This window comes from Sciurus carolinensis, chromosome 6, assembly GCF_902686445.1.
Source record: "Sciurus carolinensis chromosome 6, mSciCar1.2, whole genome shotgun sequence".
In the NCBI taxonomy this organism is placed as follows: Eukaryota; Metazoa; Chordata; class Mammalia; order Rodentia; family Sciuridae; genus Sciurus; species Sciurus carolinensis.
This window is the reverse complement of record NC_062218.1, coordinates 106,130,075-106,155,464: the sequence shown is the minus strand read 5'-3', so window position 1 is coordinate 106,155,464 and position 25,390 is coordinate 106,130,075. Positions and strand designations below refer to the sequence as shown.

The following is a 25,390-nucleotide window of genomic DNA, read 5'->3' as shown; positions in this document are numbered from 1 at the left end:
CTTCAATTTTCTTTCTCCTTTCTTGGTTTCTTGCTTGGAAAACTTTCTCATCTCTTCTGCATCTTAGTTTCTATAATCACTCTTATTACCTTTTTCTCTTCTTCATACTTCTGGCCAAATTTTCTCCAACCTCTTCCTGAGGTCACATCAGATCAAATTTTCTCCAACCCTCTGGAGGAAATATCTATGAAAAATTATCTAAGCCTCTTACCTGAGCTACTTTAAAGCCCCTACGCAGAACACAGAATACCTGCATCTCTTTTTTGTGGGTGGTCTGCTCCTCACTTGAAGCTGAGTCAAAGGACTCTTCAGCTCAATCTATATGATGAAGCAGAGACAGAAAAAATAACCAATATCCATAGCAATTAATCTCTGCTTCATTACTTTCCCTAAAGTGACATGTGAACACTAGGAGGTAGTTCTTCCAAAAATAGCAGTTCCTATTTTTGAGGACAACAGCAGAGATTCAAAGTGTTTTCTTCTCAATGAAGCCATCATTCTTGGGTGCTCATCCAAAAACTGGGAGAGTCAGCAGGTCCTTCTTGCATGTGTAAAGAGGACATGTTTCCTGCTCACGTGTCTAGGGGGCCTCGTGTTCACATGTCTTGTTGAATCTCCTTGTAAGAAAAATCAAGTATTCCACCTTTGTTAGGATTCTAGGTGGTTGAAAGAGTTCCTTTACCATTAATAAACTTCAGAAAAGTGGACCCAGTTCTATTTGGCAGTCCACTGGAAAAAATAGTTTCTACACATATATTTCTTTGTTCTGTGAGTTGTGAATCCTTAAAAATGATATGCATAGAGCAATAAGCTCACCTTATACCTAGATGTTGGCTTCTATTCATATTTTTTGATAAAAATATTGGGAGACTTTAGTAAAATGACTGATTTTAGGACTGGGGCAGAGATTAAAGAATATGGATTGGGGGCATCTTGCAATCCCAGATAATAGAAAAGTGCTCAAGCAACAATTCATTGGTGGAATGATAAAGGGACACAGTTGCCAACTGAAAGAGATCCCAATGGTCAAAGATATAAAATGATGTGCTGTAATAAACTGTTGTTTATGAGGATATGTATACACTGCAGGGAGGAGATGGTGTTTGGTGAATAGTATCAGTTCCAGTTGACTTTTGGAAACACTGTTTACTGTTACAATTTAAAATGCTTGAGGCAAAATGATTGTATTTGCTTTTCTTACCATTTTATCCTTATTATCTTCTACCAAGACTGATCTATATACATATGCACACATCTATATCTACGTATGTATACATATATACCTATATATGTATGTGTGTGTATGGCATTTAATAATACTTCTTGGATTAAAATGATATTGAATGCAGAAATTGACAAATACTAATTCCTGTGCCTCCACTACCTTAAGTAAAAGATATTGCACTACTTATTGAAAGAATTTCTTTAAGAGAATAATTTATATTATTTTTGAAATAATTTGTTAATGTCATTTTGAACTGAACATAGATTAAGGATAGGACAAATGAACAGAAGTTACTATATACACATATTATATATTATATATATACACACATATATATAAAATTCATATATATATATATAATTATATATATATATATATATATATATAATTCTTTCATTACCTTATACATTCATTAGGCAATTAGTCTAGCCAGGAAAATATCTCCCAAACATCAGCTGTCTCAAAGGACCCCAATTGGAGTCTGTATGTCATTTAATCAAATACAGATTCTATGTTCTGAAGATACCTGATCTTGATATTTATGTGATGGAGTTGTTAATCCACTGTAATCTAAAGATTCTGTCCTGGAAATTCTAACTTATATTAATGGCTTGGTCTAAAATATCTATTTATGTGAAATCAGTCAGAATATTCTTATGATTGTTTACCTTTGTAAAACCCTCACAAACACACGTAATCCTTTTATATGTTGACCATTTTCTTAGATTTTCATTAAAGAATGGAAAATAACATTAAATGTTGACATAATATTTTATTCAAAGGAATGTTTAATGATTAAGAAATATATCTTATAGGTCTTAAAAAATAAGATCATACATTTTAGAAATTCAGTAAAATTCTTGATGCTGTTTTGAAGTACTAGAATCATTAGCTTTCATAATAGGATGAGATATGAAAGGTTCTCAAGTCCCACTTACCTGGAAATGAGAAATTTCATAATGATTAAATATTTTCTAGGGCCTAGTTTTAAAGTTCATGTGCAATTATAAAATATGTCAGACAAATGGAGTGACAAGAGGAATCACTTGATTAGACTGTGACAAGACATCAGCACTCACACAACAAGAAAACCGTAAGCAAATCTCTATTTTCTTGAAGGAGAAATAAAGACCCTTGCATTTTACTATAACTGACTACTGGTATCAAAACCATCCTCTTTGAAAACTGAAAGCAACTAGAAAAGTTAGATTGATGGTTATTTTACAGATGCACTTTCAATAAAGAGAGGACTGAATGTCTGTGTTAAGTGAACCTTGTGAAGAACACATAGTGATTTTCCAGTGGTTCCTGGGAGTTTTAGGGTATTCAGTGTTGTGTGTCCTGGTAGATCACAGCATTTAGAAAGGGAATGTTTATTTGAAGTTAAAGATGCTAGAAATACATTAAAAAAAAATTCCAAATGACTACAATTACATATCCACCACCAGTAGAAACAACATTGGGTGCTGTATCTCACAAATGTCATGCATTGGTTTAGATACTTGATTCAGACAAAAAACAAGGAAAAGATTTTTTTGAAAAGGAAAAAAGGAATAAGAATCAATCATTGCAAATCTAGAGTATAAATCTGCTTTAGAGTTTTCTGGGATAAGAATTACTAGTTAAATAAAGTGATCAGAATTCTTTAAGTGTGTCAAACAAGCACATTTGAAGAACAACAAAGTAATATGTCTCTAGTTCACAATTCCCTCCAGCAGGGAGTGGGAGAGGAGGGAAGCTGCAGAACCCTATACCAAGAGAGAGATGTTAGTTTTCATCAGAAGAGAGATTGTCATAGTGATTTACTTTAAAGTAGATAAATATTTTGTTTTGTACACTAGAGTTCCCACAGTATATAGGTCATATGCACTCAGAGACCACAGTGGTCTTATTTAGCTATCCATGTAAAATTTGTAAAGGAAATTGGACTCCCTTGAGTTGTATTGAGTATCACACTGATGACAGTAATAGTACGTCCTGAATTGTTATTTTAGCATTTCCAGAACCATACCATATCCTCTAGTTGTTAAAATTTTTCAATAATCTGGAACTCCTGCAAAGGGAGTTTGAACAGTTACTACTTTTGAATCAGTAAAGAGCCCTCCAGCTTTCTCAGTTGAAGTTACAGTGTCTGCGTGTTCCTTCTTCTAATGCTTTAAATAAACTTTGCAAGACAGACAAACTTTTACTATTCCTAGAAAGCATATACTTATTTTATATCCCTACAGGGATATAAAGAACACATCAAACAAGTTTGATTTATAACCTGTATAATCGAGATTCATAAAATAAACAGTTTTAACCTTTAAGATAAAATTCCATATCAGATATGTTAGATGTCAAAGTCACATTGAGATAAAAAAATGTTCAGCCATAATAGCTAAATCCTCTGACCACAATAACAAAATTAGAAATTGTCATTAAACTTCATAAAAGTGTTAAATATTAATTAAATCCATAAAGACGCTGTTTTCAAATAAGGTCACATTAAAAAATACCAAAACTGAACATTTCAACATATTTTTGGAAAGAACACAGTTAAATGCACAACAAACAAGATATAGCATTTCTATTTTTCTTATACAAAATTTTTATTGGGCAGCAGATGTCAACAGGACTAACTTCTAGCTGCATTGAGATTACAGAAAATCTTAAAGCAGGACCATTGAATTTTGAAAGTCTAGAAAAAATATCAAGATCAAATGAATGAATATGACATATACATATGTGTATATAAATACATACATACACATATATATATCCCAATTTATTTCCCCATTACAAACTGCTAAAATATTTAGAGATACAATATTATTTCAGATAACATATACAGCCCAAGATGGAAATATTCATTAAAATATATAAGAATTAATATTCAGTCATAGGATTATATGTTTTTTATACGCTGTATTTTATAGATAATCAGGTTTCTACTATTCCAACTGCTAATTTCTGCTTAGTTTGAGACATAATATGTTATATTGTGACAATGTAAACTGAATCCCAAATCACAGGAGATTGTGGTTTGAGCCCTTCCATAAAGACTTACTCTGAGTCAGTTCTCCCATACCCTTAAAAGAGTGATGGACCTTAATCAGATTATTGATAGATTCCAAGGGTAAGGAGGTTGCAGTGTGCTGTAGGGGCAGAAGTTGTGATCATCATCGTACCAAATATTATCTTAGTAAATAATATTTACCAAGACTATTGTTGTGGTTACAAAAACAATCTACCCAGTGTAATAATTCAAGTTATATGCAGTTATATTCACTGACTATGATGGTATTCAATTAAAAATCAATGAGAGATATCTGAAAATTCTCCACACATTTAGAAGCCAAACAAGAACACTTTGAAAGTAATACATGAGTCAACAAAGAAATAAAAGGGAAGTTAGAAATTATTTTGAACTACTTAAAATAATACAAGATATTAAAATGTATAAATGAAGAAATATGGAGGAATTTCCAGCACTAAATGTATATATTAGAAACAAAATTATGATCTCAAAACAAGAAACTCAGTCTCCACCTTAAAAAACTTAAAAAGTATGGGATGGAGATGTAACTCTGTGGTAGAGCACCTGCTTAGCATGTGCAAGAATGAAAAATGAATGAATGAATAAATAAATAAATTAATTAATTAATTAATACAAAAATAAGCCCAAAGTGAGTAGTACATAAGACCAAAGACCAAATCAAATGAATAAAAAACAAAAAAGAAAAAGAAAAAGATGACCAATAAAACTGAAAGCTGGACTTTTGTAAAGGTAAAGATAATTAATAAACTTCTAGATAGGCAATCAGAAAGAAGGGGAAGATGCAAATGAAAGCTGGACTTTTGTAAAGGTAAAGATAATTAATAAACTTCTAGATAGGCAATCAGAAAGAAGGGGAAGATGCAAATTTACAATATCAGAAATCAGAGATTCCTGTGGATACAACTGATCTTAAAAGACTAGTTCAGAAAATGATATGAGCACTTTCAAGTTAAGAAATTTAACATTTTAGAAGAAATCTTCAAATTCCTTGAACAACATTCAATAATGAAGAACATGAACAAGAAATAGATGTGTGTTTATCTTTTCACCTGTTGGTGGACATTCAGATTGTCTCCTGTCCCTGGCCATTATGAACCCATCTGCTGTAACATTATTGTACACAGCTGTGCATCCATGTACTCCTTCCTCTTGAGTGATTTACATCAGTACTGAATGCTTAGATCATATATCAGATGTATGTTTTGCTTTGAAGAACCTGATAAGTTGTTTTAAGACTCTTTCTTTTTCTATTTTTTAAATAAAGTCCAGTGAACCAATTTGTTCTTTTCTAAATCACACTTTGGGAGTCATATCTAAGACTAAGTAAATTAAGTTTTCCTAACTAAGGATCCCAGAGGTTTTTATTTTATTAAACTTAGTCTCAAGTTTGACATTTAGGTTCTAAGGTCCTCTTTGAGTTAATTTTTGTAAATGATGTGAAGCATTATAAAAATTTGTTTTTAAACATGTGATATTCAAAAGTTCAAGCATCATTTGGTAAAAAGGTTCTTCATTCGTTACAGCTTGGCCTTTGTGCATGGTCAAATTTAAGTCACTTGTGCTTACATAGGTTGATCTTCTACTCTCTAATTCTGTTGATCCAAATATTTGTCTTGAGAATAAAACACTGCCTTGACTATTATAGTTTTATAATAAATCTTGAAACTAGAGAGTGTAAGTTCTCTAAATCTGTTCTTTTTTTTTTCAAATTTTCGCTGGAAATTTTAGGCTTTTTATATTTCTGTATGAATTTTAAAACAAGTTTGTTTATTTCTACAAAATATTGCATAGATGGGTCAATATGAAGGAGAATTAGCATTGTAATATTATATAATATGCTTTGAGTTTAACTCATTCCTCTAAATTTATGTTTATCTTGATTTTCTTTCATCAAATTATTGTGGATTTTAGTATACTGTAATTCACACCACTTGTCAGATTTATCATTATTTAATTTGTATATACTATTAGAACTAGTATGTTTAAAAGTATAACTTCTTAGTGTTGATTGTTAATAGATATAAAAAATATTTATATTAGTATACCTTGTGTCCCAAAACTTTGGTAGGCTTACCTTACAATTTCTAAAATGTTTTTCATGGAGTCAACTGAATTTTGTGTAGAAGGTCATAGTGTTTTGTAATAGGTCAGAATTGCTTTCTGCCTTCAATCTGGATGATTTTCTTTTCTTTTTCTTTCCTGATTACTGGATAGAGCTTCCTTAAGAATATTAAAAACAAATGCTTAGATTGAATTTTATTTGTCTTTATTTTTCTTTTTCTTAAAATCATTAGAAAAGCTTTCAAATTTTACTATTATATATATAAAGCTCTAGTATTTTTATGTGTGTTTTCATCATATTAAGGAATTTCCCTTCATTCCTACTATGCTGAGCCTTTTTTCATCAATAATATTTCATCCCCAGAACAACAACAACAAAAAATCAATGATAGATTTTGGGTTTGATAAGACTTTTACCTTACCTATCAAAATAATCATAATTTTTTTGTGTTTCTATGTTAAATTGCACTAAATGATCTTCGAATACTCAATTCACATTTGTGGAAATAAAACTCATTTGGTCTTTAGATATTATATGCTTTCACATTTTAATTTTTTTTAATTTGGTGTGAATTTCTGTATCTATGATCCATATGGAATATTGGTATATAGTTTTTTTTGTAATTTCCATGTGGTTTCATATCAAGCTTATATACAGAATTCTTTAAACTCATATAGGAAGAATTGAAAATCATGCCTTCCTCTTCAATATTTTATTAGAGAAATGCTATTATTTCTTTATTAAATGGTTGATCAAATTTTCTGATGAAGCTTTCTGGGCCTACCTATTTGTTTTTCTCAAAGTTTCTCAATTAAATATTCAATTTCTCTACTAAGGCACTTCAAGTTTATCGCTATAAAAATGAGGTACTTATCCATGATTTAAAAAGGAATGAACTATCTATATACACAACAACATGGATTCAACTCCAAAATATTTACTGTGGATTAATAAGGTCAGACAAAGAAGAATACAAATATCAAATGACAGCAGATCAGTGGTTGGTGTGTGAATTTTGATATCCTCCTTTTCTAACATTCTATTTGTTTTAGAGCAATTAGATATGTTCTGCGTGTGTGTGTGTAAATTGTGCATGCACAATTTTCTGTAAAATAAATATTATTAATGTTCCTTATGTGTTCATTAAGACTGAGTCAAATGAACCTTTCTAATTGGGAGGGTAGGGATGGATAGACTGCAGGTCAGTTACTTCTCTGGCATGAGCATCCTTCCCTAAAGTAGCCTCAGAACTTCTCTTTCATTGTTCCCTGATTGCCAGACTAGAATTTGTCTTAATGATTTATTCTCTGAATCCATTTATTTTCCCTAAGTTGCATTACAAGTGTATTAAAAAGACCAAATGGTTTTCCTTCGAATGATCAAGTCTATTTTGATTTTCATTGTGATGCCTTCCACTTTCTCTGGTGAGTGATTTTTCTCTTAGTCCTAGGAAAATTTTGATCATTCAATAGTTGTCAAAATTTGCGCCAACTATGAATAGGTAGCTCACTGATGATCCTGATGAGGATTTTTCTCAATGTCCATGCTCATCAACTGAAGAGACAGGTTGCTTTTAAAAAGCACTAGACTTAGATTGGATATAATGAATTGATTGCAGACTCTTATGTCATTTATACTGAATACAACTATGCAAATCATTGTTCTTACTCTAATACTTTCATCTGCAAAGGGAGATGAAAGTCCTCTCTAGAATTGTATCAAGTACCATCAGAGAGTATGAAATTAGCCAGATTTACAGCATTCTAAATAAATGCTTATAGATTGAGACTTAATTTTTAAATTTTTCTTGGTTGTTGAGATCTTATTTGTGTTATAGAGAGACATGACCATAAATACATACTTGATCGTTTTTTTTTTATTGTATACAAATGGGATACATGTTGTTTCTCTATTTGTACATGGAGTCAAGGCATACCATTTGTGTAATCATATGTTTACATAGGGCAATGATGTTTGATTCATTATTTTTTTTCCCTTCCCCCCCACCCCTCCCACCCCTCTTTACAGAGTAGTAAGTATTCTTTCTTCTGTTTTTAGATGATTGCTTTTCAAAGAATTGATCATTTGTTATTATTATTGCAGTTATTTTTTAACATCTGCTATGATTGCAGGTGTTCTCTCTGGAATTTCTAAAAGTATATGACTATATCAGGTAAACTCTCATTTGGATGATTATAATTTAAAACATTGCATTTGTAATAGCATCAGATATATGATTGTATACACTAATTTTTTCTATCAGTACAATGTTAGGTTTCTGAGGAGAGGCAGGAGATAACAAGATTAAGTCAGCTCTGGGTTTTTAAGGAAGTTTATGATGCAAAGTGATGTGCTGGTAAAATGAGGAGCAAGTGAACTTCATACAGCACCAGAAGAGTAGTGTGGACGTTGACCAAATGCAAAGATCTCTGCAGCTGGAAAACAAAAAAGTCAAGAGATCAAGTCAAGAGTCAAGAGATGGTGTGGAGATACATGAAAGCTGGGAGAAGTTAGTCTTAGAGGTCATGAAGGATTGCAATGTTCATTCTAAAGAAAAATAGACAGTGTGTTTTACCAAACGGGTAGGACTTCAGTGCAAACTTCTGGTAGCCATGGAAAGTGCCTAGGACTACACCACTTAGAAAAATACTGCAATTGTCCTGTAGCAGGTGATGGTAGTTCAGAATAGGATAGTAGAAACAGAGATAAAAAAATACCAATAGGACTTATGGTATAGCTACTTTTATTTATTCATTCAAAAATACAGGCTTTTTGGAAATCTGATGCAGGAGGATCATGAGTTCAAAGCCAGCCTCAGCAACAGTGAGGCACTAAGCAACTCAGTGAGACCATGTCTCTGAATAAAATACAAAATAGGGCTGGGGATGTGGCTCAGTGGTTGAGTGGCCCTGAGTTCATTCCCTGGTACTGCACCTCCCCACAAAAAAAAAATCAGTCTTTCTATGTGACAGGAAGTATTCTACTGTTCAAATCATAACATTCAAATTAGAGTTTTAACACATTCAAATCAAAGGAGGATTCACACAGTTTTGTATACCAGGATGTTCAGGATGTAGCTACTATCTATCTTCATTATTATCATTGTGGTTATCTATTTTAAACTGTGACTTTTATAGCCTGACAGTTTAAGTATGAAAATACAGTCATAGTTTGAATCCATGAATATTTTCCTGTTTAAGATCATATGGAAAGACATAGCAATGCATTTTTTTTCTTTTGGGCCAAAAGATAGGGAACAAAATTTGCATATTTGATTATCTTCATATCAATAATTCCAGGGTAATTAATATTGGCAATAAACTCCACAACCCATTTAAAGAATGCAGGCACTAACTCTATGTCTATACCCTTTTCTGAAGTGTTTTGTGTGGGGTTTTCTTTATGATTATTCTCATTTATTAGCGTGTCACATTAAATTAATTAATTAAACTGCTAACAACAGTAGTCACCAATTAGTTATTTAACGTGAAGACAATTTTTGGTTCTTACTTTAATTATATTGAAATAATATATTCAAGACAAAAATACTTTGTCATTTCTGTCTTGACAAAATATTTCTTTTATTTCTCTTTCCACATATTTTATTCATTTTTTTATTATAAACTACACAGAAAAAAGTGACGTGGGGTAAAATTAAGCTGTTTAAAATATTAGTCTATGAACTAAATTTCCATAAATTCTGTTATTCTCTTACCTTTTACTTAGGCTTAATATTGATGCATTCATTGGTTCACAAAATAAATGCCTTAAATAAAGATGGCATTGACTAACCCTCCAAGGTAGACTCAAGCAGTAGAATAAAACAGTTTCCTTTCTCATACAAAAGGTTCAAAATATCATGGCTTCAAGATGTGTTCAATGTGTGGGGCAGGAGTGGGAATGGAGCCAGAGACTATGCTAGCAGAAAAAAAAAACAGGGAAATAAAGTTCAGCCATAGCTGGAAGAGTTGTTGGAAGGACACTGTGGGCTTGACCTGCAGTGGTAACCAAGGGTCTGTCCTCCTGTTCCACACGTGGGGTACAAGGTAAGAGGAACACCGTTAACACTTTTCTAGGAAACAGAGAGTCAGAAAATATTCAAAACCTAGTGAGATGGTCAGCCAACCTCTGAGGTACATCTCATCAACATCTACCACAGGCTATAGTTCCCCAGTGCAAATTGGCATTAGTAAAATCAGCATGGATTGCAAGGTCAGGATTAAGGCAGGAGAGTGTAAGATGAAAACTGTTCTACTCTTCAGAAATTAAACAGGTAATGATGCCAATTCATTTTAAAATATAGAAGGCTGGTTCTCGTTCTTACCAACACTCTTTGTAGGTCAAAATGTGTGCATTTGCAGAAGCATGTTGAGCCAGAGAAGCTGCAGAGCCTTGCCCTAGGCAGGTCTTGGCATGTTAGGAAATAAATTCTAGAATGCTCACTTCTTCAGAGGAAATCTTCATTACAAGGAAATATGGTGGGCTTCATATTCAAGATCTAGTATAGTGTGCACTGTTATTTTTCCCTGTGGTGTTCAGAAAATTTCTTTCTATTACTAATTTCTTGAGTGTTGAAAGGGTGTCAAACTTTGTCAATTTTTTTTTCTGCATGGTCATTGTGTTTTTTTCTCTTCATTCTATTGATGAGTGCTTTATGTTGGACTTTGTGTGTTGAACATTCTTGCATTCCAGGAATATCAACACTTGGTAACAGTGCAAAATCATTTTAATATGCTGCTAAATATGATCTCCAGCATGCCACCAAGGAATTTATGCATTAATGTTTTTAAGGGAGGTTTTCTACAGGTTTCTTTTCATGTAGTGCCTTTAGGACTAGGGTCACCACTGTAAAGCATAGGGAGTTAGGAAGTGTTCCCTCCTCTTCAATATTTTTGGATAAGTTTGAGAAAGAATGGTGTTAATTTTCCCTTAAATGTGTGGCATAATTCCCTAGAGAAGCCATGTTGTCTGGATTTTTTTTGTTTGAAGAATTTGATTAGTCATTCAATCTTACAGCTCTAGGTTGTAGATGTTCAGAGACTGGGGTCCACCGAGGGTGAGGACGTTGATGTCTACCTATCCCAGTTCACTCAGTCAGATATCGGAAATCAAGTTCTGAAGGCATGGATCTAAATGTATTTAGGGTTGTACAGGACATAAATAGGCACATTATCCAATCAGGTTAATACACTTGTTAAAGCATAACAGAGTCAGCCTATAGGTGAACTATACGTGGAGGTAGTATAAACAAACCAAGCATGCCTAAGCAATTCTGCCTAGCAACATGTCTGAGACAAAGGACTGGGTGGACAGTAAGCTCCAGCACACAGCATGAGGCAAGGCAGCACAGGCGAGCTCACATCGCAGCTTGCTGAGATGCTTGACAGAGCAAGTCCTCCCCTCAGTTCCTAGCTCAGCTTCAGCAACTGCAAAGACCTTCATTCCATGGCGAGTCTTTACCATTACCTCAGTTTCTGTGTCCAGACTGTTTGGCTTACTTAGACCATGGTGTCAGCATCTGCTGTCAGATAAGCTTGAGGAATGTTCCCTACACAGGTCGGTTCACATTTTTTGTTTCTTCATGACTTAGTCTTATCAAATAGTGCATTTAAATAATTTTTTCTATTTCATTGAGGTTATCTAATTTGTTGGCATATCCTTGTTCATAGTATACTCTCATAATTCTCTTAAAATACTGCATTATATAAACATGGGATGCAGTTTCTTTAGTTCTATGGAGCCCTACGTCATCAGTATTGCTAACATGGGAGCTCTTTGTGTTTTACAGGCAATCCAGAGATTCTTATATCCATCGGGGTATACAAATTGCCAACCTAGGTATTGGAGGATTAACACTCCCAAGGAACCAGAATTCATGACCCTTTTAGCACTTTGAGAATAGAGGGTTCATAGACACTCATAATGTTGTGAAAGGAGAGACAACAGAAAATCCCAGAAATTGGAAGCTGCTCTGGAACTGACTTTATTTGCAATGGAGGAAACTCAAAAATAACACGGGCCTATCAGATCTGTTAGATTATTGCTGACTTCACAGTTGAACTCCTAGGGAAATCTGTTGTGAAAACAGAATTGCAAATGGATGTTGAAGTTCCAGGTGATTTGGTTCAAACACTTAACATTTCCCCTCATGTTTCAGATTCAGTTTTCCATTACTCAACCTGAAAAAAATAAATGAAAGAAATCAAGGACCACATACATGTGTCATCACCACAAATAGAAACTGTGATTATTTAACAATTATTTTAAAAATCACTTGGGAACAAGCAGGTCTAGGTGCTGGCTTGCCTGGTTCTCCTCGCTCACTCTAACTACACTTCGCATCAGTTTCTTCTCACCTCTAGGTCAGAGGTCTTAACAATAATGTGAGACAGCTGGATGCAGTGGCACATGCCTGTAATCCAAGTGACTCAGGAAGCTGAGGCAGGGGAATCTCAACTTCAAGGCTAGCCTCAACAATTCAGTGAGACACTATCTCAAAATATGAAGTAGAAAGGACAGGAGGTGTAGCAAAACACCCCTGGGTTTTTTGTACCAAAATAATAATATTAATATAATAATAACATCAACAACAAATTGGTGTCTAGCCCATTACAGAGGATACTTTGACATTTCTTTCTGCAATAAGGATTTACTTAATTCTGGAATTGTTGAAAACAAGAGAGATATCATTCTTATTTTTCTATTTATAGAACATTCAAAACTTTTGAAAGCTCAAGTGTCTAACATTTTCTTAATCCCACATAAAATTTTAAAAGTCCTAAAATAATTTTATTTCCTGTGCATATTATGTAACACAACCTTTAATATTATTGAGATTGGAATATAATTTAGTAGGCAACAATTAGCAATCCAGGGCTTCATGATTCTCTTTATCCTCTGATATGTTTTATTCCTTTCCCTTCAACTGCAAAAATTAAAACTCATGCAAACAGGAATTTTTATGTTTCATTCATCATTTTACCTCCAGTTCTTAAATCGCTGCCTGATACAGGTGGATGCACAATAAATATTTGGTAAATGAATAACTCAGAATTCACTACTTTAATATCTGAATACATCACAATCCTCCAGGAATTAACTAAATTTACTGCTCAAGAATTAGGCACTGTTTTATGTTCCTTTTGACAAATAACAGTCAAGCCACTACTGAGAGAAAACTCCAGAGACATAGAGAAAAATACTTTTATATTATTTATGGATCAGAATAGTATTCTGATACAGAGGAATACAAAGCTTTCTTACCTTTTTGCTTGGTCAAATATACACTGGTTACCATAGGTTTTTCCATCAGAACCACAGACTGGTTTGTAAACGGATTGACATTTTGTATTTCTAGGTGGGTTTTTGCTGTCAAAGCTGCCGGTCTATAGTAATGCAAAAAGATCATCAGATAAGAATAACGTTATTATGAGAAATTTTCCAGTGCTCATTTATTATTAATAAAGTGTTATACTTTCCAATCATTTTATCGATGCCTTGAATTTATTTCACACAGTAGCCTTTATATTCATGCATTATAGTTATACATAATAATGTGGTTCAATTTGAAATATACATAAATGTATATGGAATAATTTGCTACATTTTAATCTTTCCCCTCTTCCAGGTCCCTGATCCCCTTCTTATACTCTATTGGTCTTCCTTCTATGTATTTATTCATTTATTTTTTAATTGGTGCATTATGATTATATATAGAATTGAAATTAGAATGAGTTGTGATGCAGTCATTCATGCACATTGCATAATTTGATCAATTTCATTCTCCAGTTCTCCTCTCGTTCCCCCTCCTCTTTCCCCTTTGGTCCTGTGCTTCTACTCTACGGGTCTACCTTCCATATTTAAAAGATTTCCCTTTTTTTGTTTTTCCTTTTTTATCTGTAGCTCTGCATACAAAAGTGAACATTCACCCCTGGAATATGTGAGTCTGGCTTATTTCACGTAGTATGATTTTAAGAAGGGAAGAGATGGAAGACTAGAGGAAGTGTTCGACTTTCAGTTGCTCCATGGCTCCAATTCAAACAGCAGGAATACTGCTTCCCAGTGAGGTGGTGACAGAAGGAGCATACTGAAATTCATGGTCATACAATATTTTTGAAAAAAAAGTATATTCTATCCTGTTTTATAACTGCAAGCATAGAAGCAAAGTGCATTTAAGTTCAAACCTGAAACTGTAAGTTTATATGTCCAAGCAGCAATTCAAACCCTGAGTTATTTACTCCAGAAGTCCTGCTCTTGACATATTCAAACATGTATTTATGTCAGATGGCCTCAACTTTAATTCATTGGAGACATGTCTTCCCCTATGTGCAGAAAGAACAGTCAGGGGAGAGTTACACTGGCAAATATAAAATACATATGGTCATAAGTTATGAATCCCCTTCTTTTATCTTGTGCTAAAGAAAGAAAAGTGATGATAGTGGGACAATTACGTAGAATTCATTCACATGATACCAAAAGGCATTTTTTGGATGTGAACTATAAAATGTTGGAAGCATCTGAACTAGCTGATGAAAACAAAGACTGCATTGGGAATGGTGGGGCATTTCAACAGAGGACCCACTCTGCTCTGAGCCAAGACATTAAGGGAAAATGGAAAAGAAAAAAAAAGCCTCAATGCCTTCTTTTGCCTTCCTTGGGAATAAAATGAACCAAATTATGTTACATGCATGTACAAATATGTAACAAGTCCACTATTATGTATAACCATAATGCACTGATTAAGAAAAAAAGTGCCTCGATCTTTTCCATTGGTGTGAAGTTTACAACCATTTCATGACAATTTCTTTTATTCACATGGAATCTGTAAAGTATACATTTAGAATCAACAGAAAGTTGTGAACATTTATGTGATATCCCAAATACTCCAAGATTTTCTGGTGGAGGCATTATCAGGATGGCTGGAATCTCCCTGGGACATTAATACTTAATCACACAAGAGACACAAACAGCTTTCCTCAGAAAGGGTGATGAGGATGTACAAGGCATAAAGTTAAGACAAAAAGCAATTTCCTCTCAGATGATGAAATGGAGGAAGTGTTCTGGAAAACTATTTTAGATATGAGTGAAAACTGAAGTGTTCAGACTCATGGTTAAATAAAATTAGAACTCTGATTAGCCAGAGAGAAACTGAAGATGAAAGTAAAAAGCAAGACAAAGAAAGAGATGTAAGAGACAAGCTGATCATATGTATATTTCCCTTTTTGTCAAGATGGTCCCCACACCTCAGTCATTTATTGATCAATCTACTCTACGCGTCAAGAGGAACTATCACAGATATCACTCAACCTAGACTTTGGGATAAAGGTTTGAAAAGAAATGCTTGTTTCATCAGGATATTCATGGTCTAGTTGATTAAGCAGAGAATCAATTACAAAGCAATAAGGTAGATTCTTGATAGAGGATATCATTAGAATCAGTAAGTGTAGTACTACTAAAGAATTTTGAGCAGAGGATTGAAATATCTGATCAGATTGTTCATTTAGACGTGTCACTTCACTACACTTACCCAGAAGCCAAAACTCAAATTCCTAAATGTGACATTTAAGGTTCTTCATGACTGGGCCTCTAGATGCCATCAACTTCATTTCATTTCACTGTTGCTAAAAAACCATCCCAATCATGCAGAGATCTTTGATTTTCCACTAAAGGATTACTCTTTCTAATGATTTCCTCCATCTGCTCAACTCACAATACCCAAACTATGGAACCAAACTAGGTGTCCTTCAACAGATAAATGGATAAAGAAAATATGGTATATATACACAATGGAATAGTACTCAACCTTAAAGAAGAATGAAATTATGACATTTGCTGGTAAATGATTGGAGCTGGAGAATATCATGCTAAGAAAATAAACCAATTCCCAAAAACCAAAGGCCTGATGTTTTCTGTGATATGTGGATGCTAATTGACAATAAGGGGGGTACAGGGAAGAATAAAGTTACTTTGGATTAGACAGAGGAGTGTGAAGGATGGGATAAGAGGATAGTAAGTTGAATCAGACATTATTACCCTATGTGTATATATGACTACAGGACTGGTGTGACTCTACAACATGTAAACCAGAAGAATGAGAAATTATACTCCATCTATGTACGATGTGTCAACGCGCATCTTACTCTTATGTATAACTAATTAGAGCAAATTAATAAAAAAGAAATATTTCTGTGGTTTGGAGATTGTGGATGGGATAAATGGAATATAAAAGGTAAACCTGGCAGGGTGTGGGCTCAGCTGATGAGATTCTGAGTCAATAGTTTAGATAGAGGAGTTTGAATGGAATGTCATGAAGGGGGATAAGAAGTGGAATGAAGGATATGATTATTGTTATATGGAAACAATCCAGTGTTTATCTCATTTAATTTAAACAGTATCATTGCAAATTGTTTGTCATTTGTTCAGTTAGTCGTTTCCAGTCTTGGAAAATAGAATGACTGAGGTAAATTGACTTAAAAATACATATATCAACACTAACCTGAATTTCCATTACATTGCCCTTTGGAGCGTTGTCTACCTTTTTACTTTCTTCTTGCATGTAAAAAGATCGTGATTTCCTTTGTTGGCGAGATGACTCTAGCTTCCCTCGCTGGCTAGGAGACCCTAGCTTCCGTTGCTGGCTAGACAATTCTGACTCCCCTTGCTGGCTAGGTGACCCAAGCTTCCATTGCTGACTGGAAGACCCTAGCTTCCCTCGCTGGCTAGAAGACCCTAGCTTCCCTCGCTGGTTAGAAGACCCTAGCTTCCCTTGCTGGCTAGGAGACCCAAGCTTCCCTTGCTGGCTAGGAGACCCAAGCTTCCATTGCTGACTGGAAGACCCTAGCTTCCCTCGCTGGCTAGAAGACCCAAGCTTCCCTTGCTGACCAGGAGACCCAAGTTTCCATTGCTGACTGGAAGACTCTGACTTCTCTTGCTGGCTGGAAGACCCTGGCTTCCCTTGTTGACTAGAAGACTCTGACTTCTCTTGCTGACTGGAAGACCCTGACTTCCCTTGTTGGCTAGAAGACTCTGACTTCTCTTGCTGGCTGGAAGACCCTGGCTTTCCTTGTTGGCTAGAGGACTCTGACTTCTCTTGCTGGCTGGAAGACCCTGGCTTCCCTTGTTGGCCAGAAGACTCTTGCTTCCCTAGCTGGTTAGAAGATCCTGATTTTCCTTGGTCATTAGGAGCATCTGTATTTCCTTTTTGGTTTGATTCTCCTGACTTCTCTTGCAAAATCCAAGTTCCAGACACCAAAGGCTGATTCAAAACTTCCAGCCTTCCTTGCTGATCAAAATTCCCAGGGTTACCTGGCTGATTAGAATATCTTGGTCTTCCTTGCAAAAAAATCATCCCTGGTTTTCCTTGTGTGTGACTTCCTTCTAGCTTATTAGATTCCTTTTGTTCTCCTAGAGGATTAGCTCCTTTTTTTGCCTCTAGAAAATGTGCAGATTTTTGATTCTCTTCTAGTTTGAAAACACTTGGTTTTGAAATCTGATCTGAAGATACTGGAAGCATAAAAATAAAAACAATGTTATTGAACTTCACATATTTAAAATAAACAGGATTCACCCTAATAAACAGTTTATATTTAATGTCACCTTGATTTTTTAACAAAGCACAGGTCAGTTTCTTCTTTCTTTCTCATGCATTGAATATTTTGGTTCCATCATTTTTTTCTTGATTACATTATGTGGTTACAAAAAAATCTCAACATTTAACCAGTTTGCCCATTTCTAAATCAGAGCCTGAATTATTCTAGCCAGATCTACATTCTGCCCCAAATTCCCTTCAATGGTTTTCTGATAAATAGATCAGGTTGCTGAGTATTTTAAACTTTTTCCACATCACAGACTCCATTCCCAGTTTCCCAACCTCATTTTATAGATGAGTCTATAACCAATTTTCTAGACGTAAAGGTTGGCACAAATGAGCCCTACTTTGCATACATGAACCCTCTGTCCATCTTTTCTTTGTATTTGGTCTATGCTTTCTGGAACCATCTTCTTCCTTTTCCCTTGGTTCAAAATGAGAGGTCTCCCTTCTCCTTCAAGACTTACTTTCTTTTTTAATCAGTTTTATTTCCACCATTTCCAATAAAATATCCTGGCATTAATTATACTCTTTTTGATGGTCTTCTTCCTCCTCCTCTTCTTATTATTTTTCCTCCTGCTCCTCTTCTTCTTCCTCTTCTTCTTCTTCTTCTTCTTCTTCTTCTTCTTCTTCTATCTCCTCCTCTCTCTCTCCTCCTCTTCTTCATCCTCCTCCTTTTTCTTTCTCCTCTTCTTCCTCTTCTTCTTTATCTTCCTCCTCCTCTTCTTCTGCATCATCATCATCAAATTAGAGATAATGGTGAATATCATCATTATGTCTTAAAACCTAGGTTTCATAACTCGTGTACTCTATTTGCTTCTTCAATTTATTTTGGAAGCCCACCCATCACCTAACAAAAAAATACGTTTATTCTTAGATTTTATTCAGATTCTGTTCCAAAAAAAAAAAAAAAAAAAAAAAAAAAAAAAGGGGCATAAAAAACAATGAGCAAGCAAATGGAATGACTTCAGAGATTTGCCAAATGGCATTCCATTTGGTTTTGTGCTTCTTACTTTTCCTGTGGGCCAAGTGTTTCCTTTCTCTCTTCTCTTTTTTTGATTGTCAAGTAGTCCCCTTTCTTCTCTCATCTTCTTAATGTGGGGTTTCCTCAAAGATTTTATTAAGGTTACATTGGTAAGTTTTTTCTTACTTTACTGAACTTTACATCATTTCTTTGTAGATGGTTCCACATTTATATGTAAGGTCTCGTTTGCATTTGCAATCGCTCTGCTTTGTATGTCGGTGAGTGAACACACTTGTACCTTAAAATCAAAGGCATCCTCAGCTGTTGTCTGCTGAACAAGCTCTGGTATACCACTGCAGGTAGTTAAGGTCCTGTCTGGCACAGAGGTCTAGAGTTAGTGGCATGTCCTGCTATCCTGTGGCACAGCATGTGTGTGTGGGGGTGTGACTGAGTCCATCACCCAACTCAAAAGAAAGAGTCCACTATTATTGCAGAGCTAAAGTAAGAGCATATATGACAATGAGCAAGACACTTACCGTCATGCCTTCATGATGCCGAGAAGTCTGGGAATGATTATAAACAGGTAAATAAGAATTTATAGCAATGTGATCAATGCTACAATGTTGAAAGTAAATAAAAACAGACCAACTCCCAATCAGGGAAGAGAGAGTGTGGCATCCTTTCTCCTTTCTAGAGGAGGTGACAAGTAATAAATATAAGACATTACCAGAAATATGGATAAGAAAATAATAATTTTGCAAACACATGAGTATATACATGGGCTCTTTGAGTTCTAGGAATCAAACGTCATTCATTAACAGTCAGTAGCATCCAGTAGAAATCAAGTAGGGAAGAGACAGAATGAAAAAAATGGGTGGGTAGATTAATTTTTATAAATTATTTTAAGTTTTTGAATAGATGGCATAAACAAATTGAACCAATTTCTGAAGATGCAAAAATGTAAGTTTTAGTTTAAAAGTTTAAAGTAACTTTCCCTTCCTTCTCTATCCCACACAACCCATATTTTCTGCCTAGGACATAATCACATTTATTGGATTTTTGTGAGTTATACCAGAGATTTGAATTTATGAATACTTATGAATGAGTTTTCCCATGTGATTGGCAGCTCATACTACCCACTGGTCTACTCTTTGCTTTCTCCACAATAAAGTGAAGCTTTCTCTGTATCAGTCCGTACAGAGCGTCTTTGTTATTACTTCCTGACTACATGCCACCCCATAACTATGGGTTTGCCATAGTTTATTGAATCAGTCTTCTAGCAATGAGCAGCTAATTCATTTCCTTCTTTTGCTATTATAAAAAATTGATCAATAAAAATTCTATTGACATCTCATTTCTTACATGAAAAAAAGAATAAACTTAAAGGTAAAAACCAGAGATGAAATTTTGAGGGTAAAAAAAGTAATTAAGATACCAAATTATAGTTTAACATTCTATTTTTTAAATTAAAAATTTGGAAAATAAATTTTTGTTTTACATTTCGCTTGCTAATTTTTACAAACTCCAGTAAATGTGTGTCTTTGCTTTCCTCCTACATCTCTCTTCTTCACCTTCCAAATCCACATAACCCCTATATCTGGTGTCAACATACTTTTTCCCATCCTCAGGTGTCTGCTGAGCATTCATTGTCCTCTTGCAAGGCACTGAGACTACACAACAGATACAGTACCTACCCCCAAGGAATATGTCCTAGTGAGGGATTTTAGCCACGTGGCTTTCCCCCTCTCGAAATCACACATTCAAGCTCCCCCCTTCTCCCATTCTATCCCTTAGTATTCTGTTCTAATTTGTCCACACTATTGTTTATCAGGCCCTAGTGGCATCCATGTATAACTTTTCTCACACCTATTCCATTTTCAATATTACCACAAGACCAGTATTTTTAGCAGTACAGATGCAGTCACTCCCGTGCTCGGCAATATGAAGCCTCTCTGAAGAGCCTCCGATGTGATGAGAACCACTATTTCTTGTGTTGTAAGTAGAAAAAGTTGAAGGTTCTGGGTCCTACATTTGTTATTTCCTTTCACTAGGTTTAATATGGTCAAGGAGGAGGTCACACTTTGGAGATAAATTAAAATCTGTTTTTGTGTGTGTGGGTGGGTAGGGGATATTGGGGACTAGGGGTTGAATCCAGGGTCTCATACATGCTAAACACATGCTCTGTATATGAGCTATACCCACAACCCTTGGAAATCTGTTTTATTATTATAATTTATTATCTTAAGAAATGCATTAACTGTGTCAGTTATTATCTTGAAAAACTCACATCTCTGATCTGGAATTTACATTTGAAAACAACTTTAACTTTATTGAGAAAAGGAATGAAGAGAAGACAGTACGTTGTGTGTCCAGGACCTAAGAACTGAATTAATGATGGTTAATGCTATCATCCACATAACTCTTCTAAGACAGGGAAAGTGTAATTATTTTTATTTTACAAATAAGAAAATAGACTCAAATATGTTTAACAAGTTTTCCTAAATCACATAAAAGAGAAGGTCAGGATTTGATGCATTTTTATTTGACTACATGGCCCAAGATCATAACACAAAACCATTCTTGTCTGGAACATGAGCTGGATAAGCTTTTAGACTGAATTTGTCTTCTCAGTCAAATGTCTGGCCTTTCCCATTCCCTTGTTCTTGCTTCTCTTCAACCACACCAAACGCTTCAGTGTTATTACACTCTGTCACTATTTTATGCCTCTGGATCTATCTATCTATCTATCTATCTATCTATCTATCTATCTACATATATATATATATATATTATTATTTTTTTTTTTTTGCAATACCTTCTTCCATTTCTCTGTCTGATGGAGATTTCCTGATTTTAAATCTTCCAACAAAGCATCACTAAATCATCCCCATTTTCTAATTTTTTTACTTTGAAACTTGCAAGAAAAGTCACTGACTATGACTTTCTTACCTGAGTACACAGCCAGGAACATGAAGGGAAGAAAAATGAAAGCCCGCATGGTAGAGTCAGTTGTTCCAGACTTGGTTGTTGGGTGGATTTAAACGAAACTCTTCAGTAGCTTCTTTCCGAATAAACCACGTTGATCACCACCATGTTATATATTTGAAAATTTCTCCACCCTAATTGCTAAATACTGTCACTGTCTTTAAAAATTATAGAGTAACTTTCACAAACTGGAGGGTGTTGTTTCTTGAGAGAATTACCATTTAAAAAAAATTAGCTTCACACCCCAACTCCCATAAATATCCAAACTTTAATATGCGTCTATCAGATATCTTCTCTCAGAAAAAAATATAAAAAATAATGATGCATTCCATCTGGGAAAGTGGTAAACTCAGTTCTCTCTTTTCTTTATATCGTTAAGGGTTATTTACCTTCAGCTGTTATTGTATGTCCATAATAGAGGCCCCTCAAGGTATTTTCCCTCAAATGAATTGTATGCCAATTATTTACCTCAAATTATATATTAAAGCAAGTAAAAAGGCATTGAGTATTGGTCATTAGTAAGCAATGAATACATCCAGTGGGAAATGACAATGGGTAATGTATTTTTATGAGTTAGTGAGAGACAATAGAGCTCATGTTTGAAGAATAACATTACACCATTGACCTTCTCTTCTCAAACTATTACACCAAACAAAAGTTCATGTGAAAATCACCTTGTGACTTTTACTTGATCATAAACTCAATATTATAAAACAGTGGAATCCTGTGGTCAAGGATGATCACCCTATCTGGGGAAAATTTGAATTAATTGGAGCATGTCCAAAGGAAGATGACCTTGATAATGTCAGGTCTGGAGACCACATAGTGTGAGGAAAGCTTGAAATATAAGCTTGAACAAGGACAGACACAGGAGTGATAGTGGCATGTTCATTGGCTTCCTCTTTGCAAGGATATTTGTATGAAGAGAGTTATCTGTATAGTTCTAGATGAAATATAAAGAAGCACAGATTAAACATTTTGGAGTTCTAAAGAAAATTTCAGTTTGGCGCAGGGAGGTGACCTAGATGATTCTTGTAAACCCTTTCTATTCTAAAATTCTCAAACTTAGTTGTTCCGAATTGTGTTTGATTTTCTCTTTAGCTTATTTAGAAGAAGGGAAATTTTGAAAATTATTTCTCTTAATTGAGTCAGCAATTTTATGACACCAAGAGACAAGTTTAAGATTTTTGTATAGAGAGAAGCCAAAATTCCTAGCCCCACTATCCCCCTCCCCAGGCATAATTGATACACACAAGTGTCATTAAAGAACCAAAATACCTTGGATTATTTAGGAATTTCCCCAAAATATTTCATTGTGAAAAAATTCAGAATGTAGGGAAGTCGAAAGAATTGTACCATGAAACCCCAAATACACTTCAACAAGATTCATCAAGCAATATTTTGCTACATTTACTGTACTATATATCTATCAAAACATGTAAATTTCATGGACATTATTTTCACATCCAGATACTCTTTTGAGGAACTCAGTGCAGTAAATTTTCAAATAATGAACAGATCATCGTAACTTCATCTGTGGTTTGCTTTCCACACTTAGTGCTATCGTATTTCCTACTCATGCTTTTTCCTAACTCCAGAGCTACTGATATTTCAAAATAGCACATATAATTGAGAGATTTGTAGGTTGGGACTTTTCAGTGGAAGCTAAAGTCTTATGAAACTCATACTCTGAGATCTCAGAGATGGCCTCCAGTGGATGAACTTAATTACAATATTTATTTCTCTTCTAATCATGGTACTTCTCTCACCTTTAGAATCACCTTACCTTCTTACCTTCCCTCACATTTAGGAATAAAGTGAAGAGTTCAAAGGATCTCAGAAAATGCTTACCACATCCCCACATTTGAGAAGGAGAAAATGTGTTTTTGCACATTGAGTGGGATTCTAGACCAAGGTTGTTCTTTTAGCATCTTCATGGTCATTATACTTGGGTGGGAATAACAATAGGAAAGGAGTTGAATTACCCAAGATGTCTGTCTCTCCTCATTTTTAGTTTCATGATTTTACACAAGTTTTCTTCTCTCTCTGTCCTATTTCTAAAATTGCTATAATAATACCCCATTGCTCACTGAAGGAGTCCAACTTCACTAGGTGTTTTATTGTGGTTTAGGTTTGGAAGGAAAGCCTCTTACTTGCAGTTTGGTGACTGTGCGAGGTCATATATCACCCTAACTTAATTTAATCTCAAGCCATTTGTTAGACACCTAAAGAACAGCGAATGACAGACTCCTTAATAACTTTCTCCTGATCAACACTTTAGCTACTATATTTCAATTTAATTCTTCCCCAGTGGGAGTAAAGCACATGTCAAGTTCTGTTTCTTGAACCCCAGGAGCAGTCTAGAGTTTGAGCACAGTGAAAGGGAAAAAACATTAGCACCCCAGCGTTCCTTAGGTTTTTCTGACATAGACATTAGTATGCTTAACTGGGTCCAACAAAACAAATTGAATGTTTGGTTTGGTCTTTGAAATATAATTCATATCTCATGGTAGACACAATGCCTCTTAAATTCAGCGTCCTGTTGCAAAAACGCTCAGAGGCAGACTTGTCAGTCGATTACCAAATCTCTTTAAATACTTTATAATATTAAGAAAGAAGCCAAAGGACACCACCTGCCTAACTTAAGGCCCTTCTTTAGTTTATTCACCGATTTGAACATTTCATACAATCTTCTCCCCTTCCTTATGAAGGTGTCAGTTTCAGAATTCTGAGTCCCAGAGGGAGGCAGGTGATTGAGACACGATCATAAGTAACTTCTCTGCACTGGCTTCAATTTCTTCATCCAACACACAAAGTTGCAATGAAAAATGAAATTCAAATGTATTCAATGCCATCACTGTTTATCAAGGTGATACATACATCTGACACACATGTTCCATTAATGTGAGTTATTGCTATTCTATTCATGTCATCATTTGAGGAAGTTAGGGACACACATCCCCTTCTCCCTTCACTTTAGTTGAACCCACATGAGGTGACCAGAGAACAATAGATATAAAATAGGGCATAATTATGATAGTTATGGAGTAAGGTAGTTATAATGAACATTTATGAACTTATTACTAAGACTTTCATCATATGGAAATTTTTGTTGTACAAGTTTACAAATTCTAAGGACAAAATATGAAACATAATCTCTTTCTTACCCCTAAATTACATCCCCATTACCATTATCATTAAAAATAACAGTGGCTTTCATTTTAACCTTGTCTTCACATTTAAGAGATAGTAATTTTACAGACAGATCCCATGTTGATCATTAGATTTGTTCTTTTTTTAGCCATTCAGGACCAAGTCTTTGTGACTTGTTTCTTAAACTTTGCTTTCAAGTACCTCCCATATAGTATCTTCTAATAATTAGACTTACAATCTTATTTTCAAAGAAGAGTGTATTTTTATAATATTGTTACAAAGATCAGCACTAACAAACCCTCACATCTCTCTTCATGCCATATCTTCTCTCCTACAGAAGAGCCCATTCCCTCTTCTTCAAATCGGAGCTAGTA

At 34.7% G+C, this 25,390-nt stretch overlaps 1 protein-coding gene across 1 annotated transcript; it reads right to left on the bottom strand.

Annotated features, from left to right (window-relative positions):
* Positions 1 to 8,660: 8,660 nt before the first annotated feature.
* Positions 8,661 to 21,876, bottom strand: Marcol (MARCO like). Its single transcript, XM_047554765.1, has 5 exons — positions 21,828 to 21,876; positions 16,823 to 17,829; positions 13,591 to 13,712; positions 10,264 to 10,399; positions 8,661 to 8,762 (listed from the first exon to the last, which is right to left on the bottom strand). The coding sequence occupies exons 1-5, from the start codon at positions 21,874 to 21,876 to the stop codon at positions 8,661 to 8,663; spliced, it is 1,416 nt and encodes a 471-aa protein (XP_047410721.1).
* Between the last annotated feature and the right edge of the window lie 3,514 nt (positions 21,877 to 25,390).

Bases quoted from the DNA above. Each gene is read 5' to 3' on its own strand.
- Marcol (XM_047554765.1), bottom strand. From the start codon at position 21,876: ATGCGGGCTTTCATTTTTCTTCCCTTCATGTTCCTGGCTGTGTACTCA. The intron at 17,830-21,827 runs GTAAGAAAGTCA...TTATGCTTCCAG, and splicing joins GTTCCTGGCTGTGTACTCAG to TATCTTCAGATCAGATTTCA. The intron at 13,713-16,822 runs GTTAGTGTTGAT...GCATTACTATAG, and splicing joins GCAATGTAATGGAAATTCAG to ACCGGCAGCTTTGACAGCAA.